At 48.2% G+C, this 19898-nt stretch overlaps 1 protein-coding gene across 1 annotated transcript in view; it reads right to left on the bottom strand.

Moving 5' to 3' along the window:
• LOC133107754 (chloride channel protein 2-like) overlaps positions 1 to 19898 on the bottom strand; it is a 112147-nt gene that overhangs the window by 26911 nt on the left and 65338 nt on the right. Inside the window, exons 5-13 of the mRNA XM_061216910.1 lie at positions 19135 to 19263; positions 18806 to 18939; positions 14501 to 14578; positions 11832 to 11910; positions 10115 to 10240; positions 9760 to 9844; positions 8901 to 9002; positions 8549 to 8633; positions 6665 to 6820 (exon numbers count right to left, since the gene is read on the bottom strand). Coding sequence (XP_061072894.1) covers positions 6665 to 6820; positions 8549 to 8633; positions 8901 to 9002; positions 9760 to 9844; positions 10115 to 10240; positions 11832 to 11910; positions 14501 to 14578; positions 18806 to 18939; positions 19135 to 19263 — 974 coding nt within the window. The remainder of the gene's footprint in view (positions 1 to 6664; positions 6821 to 8548; positions 8634 to 8900; positions 9003 to 9759; positions 9845 to 10114; positions 10241 to 11831; positions 11911 to 14500; positions 14579 to 18805; positions 18940 to 19134; positions 19264 to 19898) is intronic.

The raw sequence follows: 19898 nt of genomic DNA on the forward strand, positions 1-19898 counted from the left end.
GTGTGCGCTCAGGAGGGATGCGGAAGCTAAGTGGCAGGCCTGAGAGCTTCCCTCTCCGCCTGTATCCCTTCTTCTTTATCTACCTCCACCTCTGTCCGCATCGCTCCCTAACTCAATCGCTCTCCTTATCTCCACTCTGTCCTCACCTCTCTCTCTCTCTTTCTCCTTCCTCCCTCCCCATCGCAGCGGTGATATCAGGAGATTCGAGACAGGCCGTTTAATTACACAGATCCCTTCTCTTTAGCGGTAATTACCTGGGCGCAGAGCTGGCCACATCCCGCTGGAGGGAGGCCTCTCTCTCAGCGCACGGCCGAGGCGTAGACTCACCGGCCCTGGTGCGTCCGCCCCAGGTTAACCTGCACTGCATCCCTAAGGCCTCAGCCGTCACGTCAAGATGGGGGAATGCATGTCGGCTTAGGGAAGGACTGGCCTCCCTTATCTCCAGATCGCTATGCTGACAACCCGCGAAACGGCCCCGAGGCATTCTGGGTAAGAGCCGCCGCAGGGCACTGACGGACCTGGGGGGGGGCGACCTCCCCAAATGGGCTCAGAGCGCATCCTCAGGAATAAATAAAAGCAATTTCATCTCAGCCACCGAGCAGCTGGACGTGGCCGGCGATATACTCAATAAGACAGAGGTGGGCAGAGGGGTTTAAAAGCCCTCCAAACTCATAAAGTGAGCTTTAGGTTATTATCGGTCCGCTCCGAGCCACAGGCAGACAGGGCCTGCAGGAGGGTCTGTGAGGGACAAGGAGCTTCAGCAGATTGGCTATAGTCCACTGCCTCTCATTCTGATAAGCGCATAAACCTACTGTGGATAAACCTCATTACTGAGGCTCAACAAGCCCCGCTGTAAAGCACACGCACACACACACATCACACACATCACACACACAACACACACAACACACACAAGTTTTCACTACCAGCCCTTAAAAAATGCAGCTGGACAAACAGAGACATGGACAGCTTCATTAGTGTGACCTCCCCTACACACACACACACACACACACACACACACACACACAGTGATGAGATGCACTGTTTTATCCTTTGCCAAGGTGTACCGAGTGCAAAATAACAATAGCCTTCAAAAAATGAGAGAGAGAGAACGATGGAGGCTGAAAATTAATACAAAGAGATGAACAGAAAAAGAAGTGCAGAGATGGGGCTGTCCTAGTCAGTCCTCCTTGAAAACTAATTGTGTGTCTGAGGCACCCTACATTTCAATTCACCCTCTGCAGGCTATTACAGAGAACACAACAGCCTGCCGTCCCAAAAAACACCCCCTCCTCTGCCCTGGCCAAACACATGATGACATCACAGGACAGGCCTGAGACCGTTTGTCTGGGATCAGCCTGCCGGTCGGTCGGTCACCAGCGTATGTGTAGACGCTCTGTCCTGGAGTCCCACCGAGACTCGGTGGCCCCCCAGGACAATCTGTCTCCCTCCGAAAAAAACATGAACCTGTCACAACTCCCAGTGCCTATACACAGGGACAGAGACAGAGACAGAGACAGAGACAGAGACAGAGACAGAGACAGAGACAGAGACAGAGACAGAGACAGAGACAGAGACAGAGACAGAGACAGAGACAGAGACAGAGGCCACTTGCCCCATCATGACTCTACTGCTCAGACATTATTAATATTTACTAATATTCTCAGATTCCTGTATCCAGGGTGAGTTACAGAGCCAGCTGTTTACATATCAGCCATTTGTAAAACTTTAATATTATGGTACAGTGTGTTAAATTAATTTTCATGGTTGTAGAGGAATTTGGAAAATGATGTGAACCGGGGGGCTCCTATCTCCTTGGTTAAACAATAATGCTTTATTGTTCTCATGGACGCCTTGAGAACAATAAACCATAAGCTCCTTTCCCCAGCAGAATTATGAAACTATATGTTTGCATTGGCACATCGAAAATAGCAAATTTAGAATCTCAACATCTCACCGTTTCTGTTTCAAAACCAATCTCAATTCCATTTCGCAGGTCTACTACAATGGCATGGGCTCACCAACTACTGCTTTAGGTATTGCTATGACCTGCCATTTCTGTGTTATGGATACCCTTAAAATATTAGCAAAAAACATTATTACTCAATTTAAATCCAACGGACCCCAACACAAGACGACTCATTGTGTCCGTAATTCAGAAGCATGCGTGTTTTTTGTAATTACATGACTGTACATTTTATTAAATTTGAATTAGACCTTAAAATTCTAAATTTCGATGATGAATTGTCCATAGGCTTAACATGGGGGAGACGCACGCTAACAATGAATGATGCTAATTGAAACAGACATGAGAATCGGTATCGCTAGCAGGCAGTGGATGACTCTGACAGTAGGCTTGTACTGTCCAATTTAGATAGTCGCACGGACTGTCTAAAGTGGCAAGCAAGCACTCAATAACAGAAAACGCAGTACAGTAAATAATCATACAGTAAGAGACCAGCGTACACACTCAGAAAACTGCGGGATGGCTGCGGCACCCATCAGCATCTACCTCAGCTGCTGCGGCTTGCTATACTGGCACGCTGCCATTAGTAAAGCTATAGTATGGGGTATCCGTTTTCCGGACCTGCACTGTACGGTATTAGACACAAACAAATTAAACATGCCACTAATTTTGTTTGACGTATGGTAGACATTATACATGGCTGTATCAGTTGTCAGCGATCTGTGCTGCTACCTCGATGGAGAGCAGGCTGATGTTACATTTGGGCTGAATTTCATTTCCTGTCTTTTGAGGCTTTCGGCAAATGCGAACTTTTCACTTAAAATGAAGTTTTTTGGGATTAATAATATATGGCAGGAGTCCTGCAGATGTGTACTGCATCATCTTTTGCCTCTCAGACACCTGACAGCACTCCCCTCAGCCCTATACTGGCCCTGTCTAGCCCTCACCTCAACATGCCCTCACCCCACCCCCTCTCCTGCCCTTACCCCACCCTCTCCTGCCCTTACCCCACCCCTCTCCTGCCCTCACCCCACCCTCTCCTGCCCTCACCCCACCCCCTCTCCTGCCCTCACCCCCCCTCTCCTGCCCTCACCCTCCCCCTCTCCTGCCCTCACCCCACCCCCTCTCCAGCCCTCACCCCACCCTCTCCTGCCCTCACCCCACCCTCTCCTGCCCTCACCCCACCCCTCTCCTGCCCTCACCCCACCCTCTACTCTGTCATCCCCTCACCCAGCCCCCGTCCCGCCCTCAGTCCACCCCCTTCCTGCTGCGCCCCGTTAACAGAGTGGGAAGACTTCGCCCGGCGGCTAAATAAATGAAAGCGTGTGATGTAAGGAATGGAGGTGATTATCATAAAAAGAAACAGCGGTGTAACAGCTCGGCAGACAGGCGGAGGAATCCCGGAGGATCATATTCCCAGTTAATGCGGCATTCTCCCTCTCCTCCAGCCCTCTCCCCCCTCCCTCCTCCGCGTTTCCCTCCTCCGCCCGCTCCCTCGTTTCCTGCCTCTCTCACTCTGGCAGGCTGGCTGAATCGCTCCCACAGACTGCGGGTAACTGCAGTGCGGAGCAGCAGAGTAAGGAATGGAGCGCCGCAGACCTGCGCTAAATTATCCTGGAGGCCCACCAGCCTCCCCTTTACAGCAGCCCTGGGTCTCTGCCATCACTCAAACATCTCACCCCCAAACATCAAGCGCTAAAGAGCGCTTCACAGAGCCATAAAGAGTCATTTAATGCCGCCCAAAATGATAAACCAAGAGACCCGTCCAACTTCCGTCGTGATCGTCAACTCCGATTCCAGGATATGACATCAGAGTTTATGCAGTCTGATTTTATAGGCTCAGAGGAACAAGCCAATTTATGCTAATAAAGCCTCTACAACTAATACTACAGTCTGTGAGCACAGCATACATCAGAGAGATATCACGAGCAATGTCAAAAGCAACTCTCGCCACAATTTAAGGGCATCATTCAAAGGCAACGCACGACAATGCTAAACTCAGACACTCACACAGCATTAATAATTGATAGAACTATTATTATCTAATAACTAACATAAACAGAAACAGCACGGTGAAACGAGCAGACGCAGGCCTTTTCCAGACAAAGCGATGGACTCGGCTCGCTGTTTTCTAAAAGGTTTTTTCAGGCCCTAAATTAAAGCCATCCTTTACGCCCCGCTGCGCCAGGCTGAGCACGTCTCGGGAACACGTCTCGGGAACATGCCTGGCAGGCGGGCGGCGCTCCGGCGGATCGATACCGCCCACGCATCGGCGCGAGCAAACAGCCGCTCCCCGGGCCTGTACCCGCCGCCCAAGCCCACACCGCCAGTGCGCCGATAATGACACCCGACCAACGGCGGCCGCAAATATTAATCATTTTAATCTACTGCCAGAGAGCAGCCAGCATTCGGCCAGATAAGAGGAAAGAAGGGAGGACAGAGGAGAAGGGGTGGCAGGGCGGGGGAGGTGGAGCTCCAGCGGAGTTCAGAGCGCTTACATTCGGAGGACATTTTGTGGCGGAAGAGGGTCGGCCATTTCAGGGAGAGGACGGTTCTCCGGCTGTCCCAGGAATCCAGGCCCGAATTCCCACTCCAATTACTGCCCTGTCATCAGCGCTTCCCTAACGTTCCCTACGGAAGCGCGGATACGCATCGCCCCCCCCCCCCCCCCGCGCGCGTCTCCGGGAACGTCAGGGACACTTGTCCCCGTGTCCGGCCGAGCTCGACGCCAGCGGCCAATCGGCGCCTCGCGCTGTCGCCTTTCGGGGTTCAGCGCCGGCCGGCTCGGTGACAGGCGGGGGCTGAGCGGGCGCCGGGGGACGTGGTGACGGAAAGGTCGGGAACACGCTACACGGCTGTGACACACTCCGCGCCGACACGGGACACGCGGCAGCGGGAACAGCGGTCAGAGTCAGAAAGCTCATTCCGCCCCTGCCGTCCTCAGACAGGTACACTCTGATGAATATGGACGCACACGTCTTACAGCGAGGCCCGGGCGGAGTGTTTGACACAGGCAGGGCTGAGATGCTGATGAAGGATGAGAGGGGGAGAGAGAGAGAGAGAGAGAGAGAGACAGATGACGGTGTGGGAGAGAGGTTCAACAGGTGAAAGGCAGGTAAAAAAAAGAGAGAAGGCAAGAAAAACAAGTGGTGTGAGACAGCGGAAAAGCCAGTAAGAAGGTGAGAGGAAGGAGAGAGCATGAGTCATTCCGGAAGGTCTACTGTGGAGCATTAGAGGGGACGGTATACAATCTACACAGCAATGCGTAAAAAATGTATGGCTCACAAGCACAACTGTAGGTTACTAAAACGGACCTGTCAAAAACTGTTTATCAAAGAATGGGGGGGACACCCAAGTTTTAGTGTTGGAACTCCCTGGTTGGTGGTTCCCTATTACATTAGCAAGGAAAATATAAGCAGAATATTTACCCCTAACACCAAACTGAGGGGAGCAGGCAGTTTACTATGGCTATAACACAGTAAGATATCAATGCAAGCCACACATAGAAAAACATTTAGCACATAGACATTGAAGTATTATAAAATTATAGATCCTGACAATAAGAATGTAAGGTAACAATATTCCTCTATATACGGTTGACATTGTCAACATTGAGTCAAGACCGTACAAAGGCTTATTGGATGTACGAATTTCATAAACATCCTTCTTTTTCTGCCTCAGAACAATGCACTGCAAAACAGGCATAGAAACGATGCTAAATGATGCGGTATTTCAGAATGGCCACATTTAGAATACCAAAACAAAAAGATTATATTTATGGTTTCAGTTTCAGTTAATGATGGGCTAATTAGAGTCAGGTGTGAGAACACACACAAGGTTGTTTGTGCATTAGAGACTGCAGTGACGACACCCTAATGCCTTGCTGAGCCCAGAACGTATCGTTAACAATACCGCCCGAAAACCAATCAGGCAGGACCCAGCATTTACCCGCAAGGTCCGTTTAATGCCAATTAATCTTGTCGACTGCATGAAAGAGAACGACGCGTTTGTCTCTGTCTCTGTTCAACAGTTCATTCTGCGCTTGGGTTCCTGCAGCCGGCTGTGTAATTAAACTTTCTTATCTTTTCTTACAAAGATCAGCTTTACGTCTTCATTAATACCAAGATTATTTCACTTCCGTTCAGAACTTTGGATTGACCAACAATAGCTCATTTGTCACTATAATGAAATCAAGTTCTCATGTTCTTAACAATAAGTCAGAAAGTAGTGCCCTGTTTTTCCTCAACCGAAGACTTCTGGGAACACCACGCACCGCATAATGTTGGTCCATGTGGTTGGCTAATTCACCAGCGTTGGCTGCCAATACCTATCCAACAGAGCTCTAGTAGAGATCAGCAGACTTGCACCTTACATTCATTGTCAAAGCAAACAAGACCCATGCAGTTCCAATCAATCCAGTCACAGCGAGGGGAAGAACCAGAAGCAAGGGGAGATCTGAACAGGAGGTTTCACCAACAACACCCTAACACCACAGACTCAATTCAACCACCAGATTCAGCAAGTCATTGCCTTGAGTGAATCTGACGGCTTCTGTCTCCATCTCACTAAATTTCACCACTAGAGCTACAGCAGCTCCCGTCTGTATTCTGAAGCTTCAGAGACTGAGAAAAATTGCACATTTCTTTCCTCCAGGCCATCAGTTATAGAGAGAGATGTAGGGGTGATGAGGTATCCTACCTTCATGACTATGAAGATGACCAGGGTGACGAAGATGTTGATGTGCGGGTGTTTCCAAGCCTCGGAGTGGCCGATGTAGTCAAACTCCTCGGCGATGCCCTGTTTGGCCCAGGTGCGGTTGTCCAGCAGAGTCACCAGTGACTCTTTCTGCGTGAGCTGGAGAGTGAACACACATCCCATGATTCAATCTGCTGCTGTCTTGGGGAAGCATAGATTAATTCCATAGTTTCCATGTATTATGTACTCTAATGTGTCATCAATAACTCGATAACTGGATAACAGTACAATGCAGACGTTGTTCACATGCACACCTTATTTAGTTTGACAGGCAGTAATAAATTTCACTTTCTTTACTGGTTTTCTTTGTAATAAATATTGGCCTGGAACAAAATGGCTCCCTTGGTGAAATCACAAAGCGGAGAATCTCCTGAGACCTTTAAAGATGTTACTAAAGTACGGAAGGAAAAGGGAATAACTGATCACTGCATGCAGTACAATGTGTGGTCAACCGTGCTTCCTGGTCACGCATAGCAAGCTCCATTTGCATTAGCGTAATAAACCGCACAATAATAAGTTTCTCTAATTGCTTGTTGAAGGACTGAAAACATGTCTTTACTGCTGTTTTTTATTAATCCTGTATTTGTTCACCAGGAACCTGAACTGTGTGATGGTAAAAAGGGCCAGATAGCAGTAGGGACAGCCATGAGTATCTTAACAGGTCTCCAAAGCACAGGGTTAAGATCCCGGGCAGGACAGGGATCTTACTACCTTTACAGCTCTAGGCAAGGCACGAAAGCTGAGGTGGCAACCCTGGGCAGGAAATCCTCAGAGAGATGCTCTCATTATCATAATTCAGAGCAGAGGAAAGCCAACAGTAATAAAACCTGAGTAAATGGGATAAGGCGACTGCTCCTCCTGCAGAAGGCTGATAAATGAGGTGCATGTTTTATTTAGCTGTGAATAGACAAGGGCAAGATTTCAGAGTGAGTAATACCGAATAGCCAAGTGTATTCACTTGAGGGATGGAGAGGGAGAGACAGACAGAGAGCGGGTTACATTTTAAAAGTATTGTCAATGGCGCAAATGAAAACATTAGCAATAGCAATAACGCGCTAGTTTAAAAACATAATTTGTACTGCATCACAGGGAAAACAATAATAGCCTGATGCACGTATTTATGTATGTGTATGTGTGTGAGTTTGTATGAGAGTGTGTGTGTGTGTGTGTGTGTGTGTGTCAGTTTGTGTAAGTGTGAGTGTGTGTGTGAGTGTGTGTGTGTGTTTGTGAGAGTGTGTGCGTGAGAGTTTGTGTGAGTGTGCGTGTGAGTGTGCGTGAGTGTGTGTGTGTGTATGTGAGAGTGTGTGAATGTGTGAGTGTGTGAGTGTGTCTGAGTGTGAGTGTGCATGTGAGACTGTGTGAGTGTGTGCGCGTGTGTGTGTATGTATGTGAGTGAGAGCATGTGAATGTGTGTGTGTCTGAGTGTGAGTGTGTGTGTGTGTGTGAGAGATATTGGACTGTATGCATGTACTGTTAGAATACTCCTGACCTGGCAGAATGCTGTGAGACTCCCCTGCCTGCCAGTCTCTGGGAGCCTGAGCAGATATGGCTGTTAATTCAGCTAATTAGACAGGCCACAGTATGAGAGCTGAATGGAGATGCAACAGGGGGCTCATTTGTCACTCTGGAACAGTCTCTGAAGCACACTGCACTGCCAGGCCAGAGGAATACTGCAGTGTTTACACTTCCTCTCACTCTCCTTCTCTTTCTTCCACACTCTCCACCTTACTCTCACTCCTCCCACACCCTTTCCTTCGGTCTGTCCCGCGGTGTGACAGTGCTAGTGTGAGCGCTAGGTCACGATGACGAACACCATCCATTTCTTACCCTTCCGGCCATGAACTGCCCAAACCCGGGAGGAAAGGTCATGGTAGACACCAGCAGGGTGACCAGGGCAGGGTACAGCAGCCGTCTGTGGGAGACAAGCTACGATGTCACAGGGCATCCAGACCAACCGGAAACAGTGCTTCCTTGATTGCTTTCACACTGCCTGGCAACTTGCACTGTACATTGGTAGGGGACAATCAATATATAGCCCAGCCAACTCTATTTCTGGGGTGTTAACACATACTGTACTTAACCGATCTTTCCCATCATAAACGCACGGCCAGATGCAACATGTACTTGGGATCAGTGACGGCCTCCTGCACTGAGGGACTGTGTGTGACTCATGACTCACTTCTTCATCAGGAACTTGTTGATGGCTTTCTGGTTCCGGATGAATTGAACTATCAGCCTGTTCAGGTACACGAAGAGGGCCCCCCCAAAACCACTGGCAATCCTGGAGGGAAGGGGAGAGAGCAAGACAGAGAGTGAGAAAGAAACAAAGAGACAGAGAGAGTGAGAGACATGGAAGGTAGAAGGCGGCAGGGAAGAGAATGAGTCAGACCAGGAGAACACACTCCTCACGTCTAACCACATTAGTGTCAGTGATCTTTTCAATAATAGAACATGTATGAGTGCGCTTCGCTTCTGTACAACATTAAAACGGACGAGAGAAACAAAACACAAACAAAGAGAAGAGACAGAACAAACTCTGTCTACGGCCAGAAAGCCCTCGGAGACGCCCGGGAACAGGCAGCGCTGAGGGGTGGGAGGCACATCTGACCTCACATCCTTTCAGCCAATGGGCTGGCGCATGGCCGTGCGAGTGGGAGACGGAAGGGCGCTCGCTCCGCCCACATTCACACCATTACATCGGAGAGCATAATATCCAAACACAAACATTTAGGCTTTTTTTAACCGGATGAAAAGAAATGGCTACTTGTGAAGCAGCGTTTTATTCCAGCCAGTGGAGGGGATCCAGAGAGCTCCTGTGTGGGAAGAGAGCTTCTCTGCCATCAAAGCAAAAAGAGAAAGGGAGAGAGGATTTTCTGTTTTTCAATGCCCACACACAGCGAGACGCACTCATATCCTGTCATCCAAATCAATCCTCAATCCTAAAACAAGACTCGGCCATTGAATGTACGTGGAACAACAATGATGCTGGTGTATGCTTCACAAAGCGTTACGGCTGACACCTAACCTTCAGGACCTACCCAATCACAGCAAAGGCGGGCAGCTCCTGAAGGTCAAAGGGGAAGTCGAGGCGGAAGCGCGTTTTGAAAAGAGCGGTGATGGTCTCTGTGGCGGGAGAGAGATGGAAGGAGATTAACTTCCACTGGTGACATTTATATTCATAATGTAACATATTCATAAGGTAACAATTACATAGAAACAGAATGGAGCCTTGTGTGTTCGCTCACACAAAGACATGAGGAATTGTTTCCTCACAAACGCACTCTCACACTCACAGATACACACACAGATACACACACACAGACACACACAGACACACACAGACACACACAGACACAGATACACACACACACACACAAACACAAACACACTCACCCTCATCTCTGTTCCACACGGCCAGAACTCGGAAGATGAAGGCACTGAATGTTGCAGCAAAAAACCCTCTCCAGTAGTTCCTCACAGCAAAGAAGGTGGAGGTTACCTCAATACTGAAGAGAACACCTGTACACACACACACACACACTTAATTATTTCTCAAGGTAGGTAGTCTTTACTTTCACAAAAGATTGATTACGAACAGATGCTCGACATCCACCGTAACGGTCCGTTTACCCCCATTTTCTCCTCGTTTGGAATTTACACTTGTAATGTGCTTGTGTTCATTCCTGAAAGCTCCTCTGTGAATCTGGGATATGGCAGATAAGTGAGAGCTCTCCCCAGAACCGCTCAGGTTAAGCTGTAGGTTCTTTTCAGTCTGCAGTGAAGCTCCCAGGCATTCAGCTGGAGGAAGGGGTTCATGGGAAGCTGGTGCAGGGTAGATGGGTAAAGGCTGGTTTATACTCCATCACTCAACTAGAATCGCAGAACATTCACATGAACTTTCTAACATCACCCAACGTTGACTATTGTCAACTACTGATCTCCTGAGAGTTTCATGCACAACAGTCTCTAGAGTTTGCAGAGAATGGTGCGGAAAAACAAAAAACATCCAGTGAGCAGCAGTTCTGCAGACAGAAACGCCCTGTTAATGAGAGACGTCAGAGGAGAATGGCCAGACTAGTCAAAGCTGACAGGAAGGTGAAAGAAGCGCAAACAACCACTTATTAAACAGTGTTATGCAGAAGAGCATCTCTGAACACACAACGGATCAAACCTTTAAGTGGTTGGGCTGCAGCAGCAGAATAAGTCTAAAAAATAAGTCTAATACATACCTAATAAAGTGCTCACTAAGTGTACAATTAATTTATAAAGTATAAACCGACTGTCACTGTGACCAGCGATGTCGCTTGTAGCAGAGACGATCGCCCGACGGAGTATAAACCAGCCTTGACAACACCAATGCTCAGACACCACCAAACCGATGTGGGTTCACACAATATTTGTTTTGGATTCAAACACTTGTCTGCATTTGACTAAGCTTGGCTGGTATATTGGAACAAATTAAATGGTTCCAAAAGTATAAACCCCGCCCATCTGCTCCTCCAGGCTCAAATGCACCAGGCAAGATCAACACAGCACAGAAAATGATTTGAAGCCAAAACAAATACTATTTGAGCCCAGGTCTTCCACCAAATGAGACCCCTCCCTACCTCCCTGGGCAAAACTGCAGCCAAATGTGCCCTCACCCCTGTGGGACTACCAGCCACAGCCAGCACAGGAAGGGCCTTCCCGGACCATGAAGCCTGCCCACATACTGTACCAAAATAGTGACTTTAAAGGATGAGGCACCAGCACCCAACCTACTGTATGATTACTCCTTCTGGCATGTAATTATCATTTTTTACAAATCACACTCCCAGTTGTATGTGATTCTGCTCCCAGTCATAGGGCAGAATCACATCAAAAATACATTATTACTTTGAGTCCCTGCTTTATTCTCACAAATATTCTGACATTTGCACATGAAACAATCGCTTTGTGTCCATATGAGGGAAATTAATAATACATGAAATATAAATCGCAATTCTCTGCAGTACTGCACGGCCTCTTTAGGAGCACTCTCTGCAGGCCCACGCACATTTAAATGCGTTAATACTGGATATGGGAAGATGTCCTCCCGTTGACCTGAGAAGGGGGTTTCTGCGGGACTGACCTCCGATGGGGGCGGCGAAGCAGCACCCGACTCCGACGGCACAGGCGGCCGCCAGCATCTCGATGTTCCGCGACTCGTTCTGAAACCACCCAGAGAACGCCAGTGAACAAACTCCGCCAGAACATTCAAACAAAAACGCTGGGGGGAAACCTGAGGAGGAGGCTGGCCAACAAGAGGGGACGACATAGGAAGATGGAATGGATGGGATGGGATGGCGCAGGAAGGTAGCTGTGACAGAGGGAATGCTGGGATACGGAAAGGAAGGATGAGAAAGGCTGGAATACGATGCTGGGTGGGAACAGCGAGACGTAGGACTGGGACGGGGAGGAACGTCAGGATGCAGACAGGACTCGCACGCTTTACCTTGTTCTCAATAAAGATCTCCTCCTTGGACAGCATGTGATTCAGAGAGGAACAGAAAGTGAATATACCTGGAGAGTCTCCTTACAAACCAACTGCACTCACTCACCATTAACCCTTTGTTGAGCAGGTTTCATGGAATGCCCCCCCCCCCCCCCCCATTTTGAGTTACTCATTAATTTTGATAATTTCTCTGTCTCTTTTTTTTTATTTTTGCCAATCAGGGGTGCCAATCATCTTGGAGCCCGCTGTATTTGTGATCATACACCTTAAATTACACTCATTCTATGTCCGTAGCAGGAGACGCTAACTCGTAAATGTGATTTCAAAGTCAAAGGAGGGTGAATGAAAGTTCCTGCAGGAACAGAGAGAGTGCGCTGCTTCTTCTGCAGTTTCAGCTCCGCGCAGCACAACCCCTGCAGGGTGAAGCGAAACCCAGCGCCGAGCCAAACTTCACTCATGAATATTCAACGCCATGCAGCAAAGCCTTACTGTACGCAGGGAGGAGGAGGATTTAACGTCTTTAAAAGTGGGGGGGGGGTCGTGGGGCTGAGGGGGCTCATGTCTTCAGAAGGCAAGAGACGAGAGCGAAGGGATTTCTCCCCTCCTCTGTCCCTATAGGTTACTGTGAATGAAGCCGGTTCTTTAAACACCCCGTTTCTCCCTACATCCCCGTCCCTCTCTCTCCCTCTCTCTCCATCTCTCCCCCCAGCCTCCACCTCTCTCCCCACCTCTGCATCTCTCCTCCCTCGATTCATACTGTTCTCTCTACCTCCTCTCACCATCTCTAACTCTCCCTCCCTCTCCTTGTGTTCTGCGGTTGTTTACAAGTGGATAGGGATCAAAGCCGTGTGGTTCAGGCTGTTTACTGATCAGCCAGTAATTACTCTGCAGCCTGCGCAGAGTCGAGGACAACTTCAGAGACTGTCACAGAGGGAGCGATGCAGAACACACACGCACGTACAAATGCGCAAGCGCGCACACACGCACAAGCACAGACACAGGTGCAAGCACACTCGCACGAACGCGCAAGCACACACACACACACAGGAGCAAGCACACTCGCACGAACACACAAACACACACAGGAGCAAGCACACTCGTACGAACACACAAACACACATGCACGCACGGAGGCACGCACTTAGCACACGCACACACTTCCACACAGGCACTCACACACACGCTTCGGTAATTATGTCTCTTGGTTGCCAGGCTTAAGGGTTTCACTGACTGATCTAGGGGCAGTTGTAGGAACAAACTGAATTCAAAATCAATCTTCCTCTTTAGTTCTCAAAACTTAACAGACCTTTTCAACCCAAACCACCATCACAAGCCTTCCTTCCCCAATATTCCACAAGTGCTTTACAGCGACCAACTATTACAAAAAACTTACAAGTTTCCTTTGATTGCCTGGAGGCACACTAGCTTGGGAAAACTTGAAAGTGTGAAAACTTTCTCTCCAAAACAGCTTTGAAAGATTTTAATTGAGATGTAGAAATTCACTGCGAAACTACTCTGTCGAATCCTTTTGCTCTAACTGGATTAGTAGAGTCCGGTGTGTTACTGCTGGTGGGAACGGAAACGTGTTCCCACACCGGCCCTTTCTGGATAAGTTTGAGGACCACTGCTACACAGTATAGGGGTGAAAAATGGCCAAAGCGCTCTGTAGAACTGCCCAAAGAGTACGTTTTCTTCTCTGAGGAAGCTTAAATGTGTGGACTGGGAAATTTGGTTTGAGTAATAACCATAGTAGGTGTGCCCGGGTGTCATGGAGACGCCTTAGCTTGAAGTAAGCATAGGCCTTACTTTATACTAACTTCGTCTACAGCATTACTTTATGAACAACTTGTAATACAAAAATACTTAGTTAAAGTATTAAGTATTATAGTTAAAAGATAAAGTGAAAAACAATTGAACAATTAAAAGTGGAAAATGCAATTAGTGTTATCTTTGATGAAAACAAAGGCCCAGTGTGCAAAAATACATAGACAAAGGCCCAAAAGTTTGCAAACATATCTCATATCAACCTCCTCCAAACCCAGGCCAGGGGTGCTCTCCTTGGGCTAAGACAATGCTAGCACAGATTTAGAGCAAATCTGGAGCAGATATAGGGCATGTTTTAGACATGGACAAATACTGGAGGTGTAGACCCAGTGTAGAGTAGGATAGATGCAGAGGATAGGAGAGGATGTGTAGATTAGATATAGATTAGGTATAGAGCAGAGGTAGGATAAATGCAGAGGATATGTGTAGATTAGGTATAGATCAGGATTAGAGCAGGTGTGGACTGTGTGAAGCCCTCTCACCTCATAGATCCCACCAAACAGAGACATGAACTTGCTCAGCAGCGCCGCACACAGACTGGCGATGTGGACAAACGGGCCCTGAAATTAGAAACGGAGGGTTAAACATTGTTCCTTTATCTTTTCAAACACCGTTTGACCACACTGAAAACACACAGGGCGACTGGAGCTTGAACTCACCTGAGAGCAGAGCCCGTTAAACCGAGCCGACTATCATAGCCCTGGTTACTCCCGGAGAGGCCAGCGGGGCCCACGCCCGGAGGGACCCCCCTATCAGAAGGGCCCGTCTGGGCGCTCATTAGCTCCAGCGAGCGAACCCAAAGGCCTGGGCGCCAGGCCGAGAGGACAGCAGATGCTAACGGTCTCCGGCGACCATCGGCAGCTGATGCAATTCTGCCATCTGACCAAACAACAGCTGGGACCGACAGCGACAACAATAACAACTGTGTGCCGTGCCGTGCGCTCACTTCCAGGCCCGTCTGCCACTGCCCACATACAGTACAGACCGCACTGGAGCGCCCTCTCTCCGCTCACACGACAGGGGACCTACAACCATCACTCTGAGCTAATGAGGCCTAAACATGCTTAAGCAGCAGGGCACTGCAGGGACAGGGGGGAGAGAAGGCAAGGAGAGGAGAGCCAGTGAAGTTTCCACCCACTGAGAGAGTCACAACCTTACTAACCGCACACACACGCAGAGCTCTGCAACAACATCAAAAAGCTGAAAAAAAAAGACAAGAACTGCTGTTCTAGGGCAGAGGTTACCCAATGTTCCGTTTTAATTAAAAAGTACTGAAAGGGAAATTACTTAAGAAATTTGGGGGTTTTGATGTTTTGGGCCTTAGGTTATGCAAGAACGTTTTCGTAATCTTATTTTATCTTAACTTTCTCATTTGTGTGCCATGTCAGATTCAACAAATGCTCCTTCAGAAAACTGTCCTAAATGAACACAGAATCCCACCTGTTCGTAAATGAGCATGTATTCATGAGAACTGCAAATTAGACACCCAGAAAGTTCTACACAAAAAGATTGATAAAAATGGCATCAGACCCCCCAAGCTGTCGGTTTTGTGAACAAGGCTGCGTTTCCCGAAGCCTTCTTAATGTTGTTCGTAAGTTGTACCTTAAGCTCTACCTTAATGTTTCAGTGTGTTTCCCGAAACATTCTTAGCTAAGTATACTTTTTGTAAGTGCTACTTTTCGTAAGGTTGGTCAGGACCACTCTTAGCTATACCTTAGCGATTTTGTCAGCTCACTCCGCTAGTGGCAAGCCTCTGAAATCAGCTGTTGCTCTCAGTTACATCTCAATCTGTTAAGCAATATGTACACTAATAATTCTATAGTTGTAATTGCCTAATAATATTACTAAAATATCACATTAATGTGACTGTTTTCATGCAAAGAATAAAATTGTACATTACAAAGGATACATGCTGCATGTTGCCAAATTGCCTTTTAAATGATATTTATAAACTGACGATTTCTAAATCTCTCAGTGGGCTGGATTTTTTGGACACCGTAGTGTTTCTTTATTCAGCGTCACGTCCTCTAACAATATCTCCGTTTCGTTTTCTGTGAAGCTGTGGGACCGCTTCTTTCTTTGTTTTTTTACTGCCATAGCTTATGTTGTTTTCGTGTTTTGGTTGTTGAAAACGTCAGCCAATCAGAGAAAATAGTGAATTATGCCAGCAATGTCATTGTGCTTCTGGCAAATCAACGCTGATTGCAAAGTCATTTAAGGCACCATGACAAAGATATTCAAATAATGCAAATAAAACATGACATGCCAATGAAGGCATATTGCCAGGTGGCGTAGCGGGACGAGGTGTGATACCAGAATCTGAAGTGCCGGGTTTTTGCATCCATTTGGCGAAAAATATATATATAGTTGGATAATTGAGTTTGTAAGTTTTTTATTGTTTTAATAAGTTCCCACCAGTCGTGATAAATGCTAAGTATTCCAACAGTGTTGTATTTATAAAGAACACTACTTTCTCTCATAACGCAGTCAAGCAGTCGGTACATAGAGTGAATAATCTTAGAAAGGTTGATGGGCCCAGTAAAGTCGCGTGTAGAAGCTATGCCTAAAGCAACCTCCTAAAGGGATAGTTCGGGGAACACACTCAGAAAAGCAATCAACTTTAGTAATGTATACCTTTCCAGTCTTTGTAAAATGCTAAGAGACACCGTTATCGAGAAACGCAGCCCAGTACTGTAAGCCCTCAGATATTTGGTTCGATGGGATCAATACGAGCTAGGACCTAGTGTACCATGGAACACTGTCGGCATCTGATTGGGTTTTGGCAAAACGTACTATAACAATAAGGTGGATGGTTCATAAACTCTTATTCCTCCTAAGCAATCCACTAAAATACATTTCTGAAAACATTTGAGGCAAGAAATAAGCAATGCAGTAGCTGAATTTGATCTGCAAAGCCTAGTTTGAAAGTTTGAACAGGGTTTTGTGAGCCAGGTGAGCTGCACTGGACGCATTTCATTCGCAGGTATGTCATACACACCACAGCACTCAGTGGACTGTACGCCGCTCTATAGAAGATGAATTGAACGCGCTGGTGTTGGATATGGATGCTGGAACCACCTTCAGAGTAATGACGGGTCGGGACCGCTTGTACATTTTTAAAAAATCAGTGAATGCGCCACGTTAACTTAAATCACTCATAGGAGTATTTTAAGAACAAATCTGTTGGTACTAGTGATTCTTGCCGGAGGTCCACTGTTCAGGAGAGAATACAAAAACAATAGACCAACCTGGTGATGGATATCTGTCACAGCCGGTGCGAACACTTATCTTTATAGTGAGTCCATCTCTAATGAATACCCATAAGAGACTCGCTCACCTTAATGTTAACCACGGTCAATTTTCCCCTGTCCTACACATGAAATATAATCATGGTGATAAATGAATGTTGTTCTTTGGAATCAGTTTGTCACCATACAGTAAACAATATTAATCTTAGGTTTTCATCCACTGTTGTTTTTAATGTGAACACTGTTTTTGCCGAACGTCAGGCCACATTACCCTTGCCAATCACTAAGAGCCTCTGTGAAATGAACATATAATTCTAAACAAATAAATTATTTAAAGAAATGATACTGCGGCGACAATGCTTTTTAAAAATAGAACGGAAGGAACGGAGAAGGGAGAGAGCGCGAGGGATGGAAAGCGTGAAATAAGAGAGGCGTGAGAGGGGGGCAGACTGCTCTCCTGATTGCACGGCGGTAATAATGATGCAAATCCAACACTTGTTCAAAGCCCCCCATTTTCTTTTTATAGCCCTGAATCATCAGCTGGAGAGCCATTACCCAGGGCCTGTTCCCCCGCGCCCGCGCCTGCCTCAGCCACACGGTCTGCGCCGGGCCCGCCCGCTCCGCGCCGTCGCCGGCGGTAACGGGGCGACTGACGCATTCGCGGCCCTGTGATTGATTACCTGCCATTACCCAATGTTCCCTTCCCTCCCGCGGGAAACGGAGGGCGGGGGCGACATGCGTGATCTCGTGCCCCGGTGTTGGGGGACGTTCGGATGACTTCAGCACGGACGCGTCTCTGCCGTACGGGTGGTTTTTATTTAACACACAGACAGAGGCAGAGTGAGCTAACCTCACACAGAAAGGCGCCGGTCAGGATATGAACCCGGGTTCCTCTTGCTCTGAGGCCACAGTGCGAGCCACTGCGCCACCGTGCTGACGGGAACGGCAGGACAGACTGACAGACTGACAGACTGAGGGATGGCAGAAACACAGACAGCGGGCCGCCCCTGGATAAGCGTCCTGCAGCCAGCGCGCCCCCAGGTCTCTCTGTGGAACTGGAGCTGACAGAGAGGGCCACCACGGGGTCGTAGGGCACCAGAGAGGTACGGTGACTGACACGCCACCCACGGTAGGCCATCGACTCTACCTCCTGGAGGTGTCTCAGTGTCACAACCGACATCATGTGACACCATGCCACCTTCTCCTGAGCACCGTGCTCCTGTCCAATCCTTTCATTCACCACCACCAGAACCCCTCACTGCCAGGCTTTCAGCCCTAACAAAGAAAATGGATCATTTGGCCAGAAAGATGGATTACAAAAAAAGGGTGGAAACAAAAGTCTGATTGTCAAATTATTGTTTTAACTATTTATGTTAAAAAGCCAACAGTAGCTCCAATTATAAAGAAGTGAAGGGAACATAAAGCTGATGACTCCAAGGACTACACTGTGTGGAGGGAGTTACAGTGGCCACAGCTTTATCTGTGCACGTGCATGTGCCATTAGACCGGCTTGGTCCAGTTTTGGCAGGAATTCCGTACCTCTTTGCCCAGAGGCATTCCGCTGCCCAGGGCACAGGTCAGACCAATGACTTTGGCCACGAAGGTTTTGAAGGTGAGGTATTCTTTGAGCACCACACCCCGGAGAATGGTCTTCATCTCCGGGATTCCCGAGCCTGAGGAAGAGGAGAGAGACCGTGCTTTCACCTGGAGGACACCAACGCAGAGCGCCCTCGTATGTGTCCGTATGTGTGCGTGCAGTGTGTCTGCGCGTGTCTGCGCGTGTCTGCGCGTGTCTGCGCGTGCCTGCGCGTGCCTGCGCGTGCCTGCGCGTGCCTGCGCGTGTCTGCGCGTGTCTGCGCGTGTCTCACCCACAGCCTGCGGAGCCAGTATCTGCGTAAACCCGGCGGAGAAGGTGATGAGGACGACAGGGTAGGTGACCCAGGCCAGGTACTGCAGGAACACGTTACTGTCCAACCCGCCGTGCATCCACTTCTGCGCTGTAGAGACACACAACCAAATACAACACAATGAGCCTGTCTGTCACCCAAGCGCAAGCACTCAACAGAGTACAGCCGTCTGGATACTGCCCAACACTCAACTTCACCGCACAGACACAGAGGAAGGGCAAGCGAGAGAACAAGATTAGGAGCAGAAAGGTTTTCGACACGGCCACATGTAGAAGCTCACTCATCCCAGCAGTGCCTGTGGCATGCCCCCATGGAGCTTCCTGGCAGATGCCCTCAGACCAGAAGGCAGACAGAGCGAGGGACTGACACCAAATACTGCAGCCTCACCAAACAAACAGGTGCTCTCTCTAGTGTAAATATACCACAGGCACCTTCTTTAAGAGTGAATGGATGAAAGCAATAATGGTGTGTCTGAATCTGGCCCTGCTGGAGCCGTGTGTCTGAAGAGGAATGTGGGTCCTCTGGCTCTCTTGTCTCTCGCTCTTCTCTCTCCCTCCTCCCTTTGCATGCAGAGCACAGTGGCTCTCATTCTGTATTGAGGAGGAGGTATCGCCTTGGCTTTCCAAAGGGAAACAGGATTAGGAAATCCAGGAAGGATGAATGACCATATAAATGACATTGCTGATGCAAGCACACATCAGCACCTACATATATAGAAGCCTTGT

This window comes from Conger conger, chromosome 13, assembly GCF_963514075.1.
Source record: "Conger conger chromosome 13, fConCon1.1, whole genome shotgun sequence".
In the NCBI taxonomy this organism is placed as follows: domain Eukaryota; kingdom Metazoa; phylum Chordata; class Actinopteri; order Anguilliformes; family Congridae; genus Conger; species Conger conger.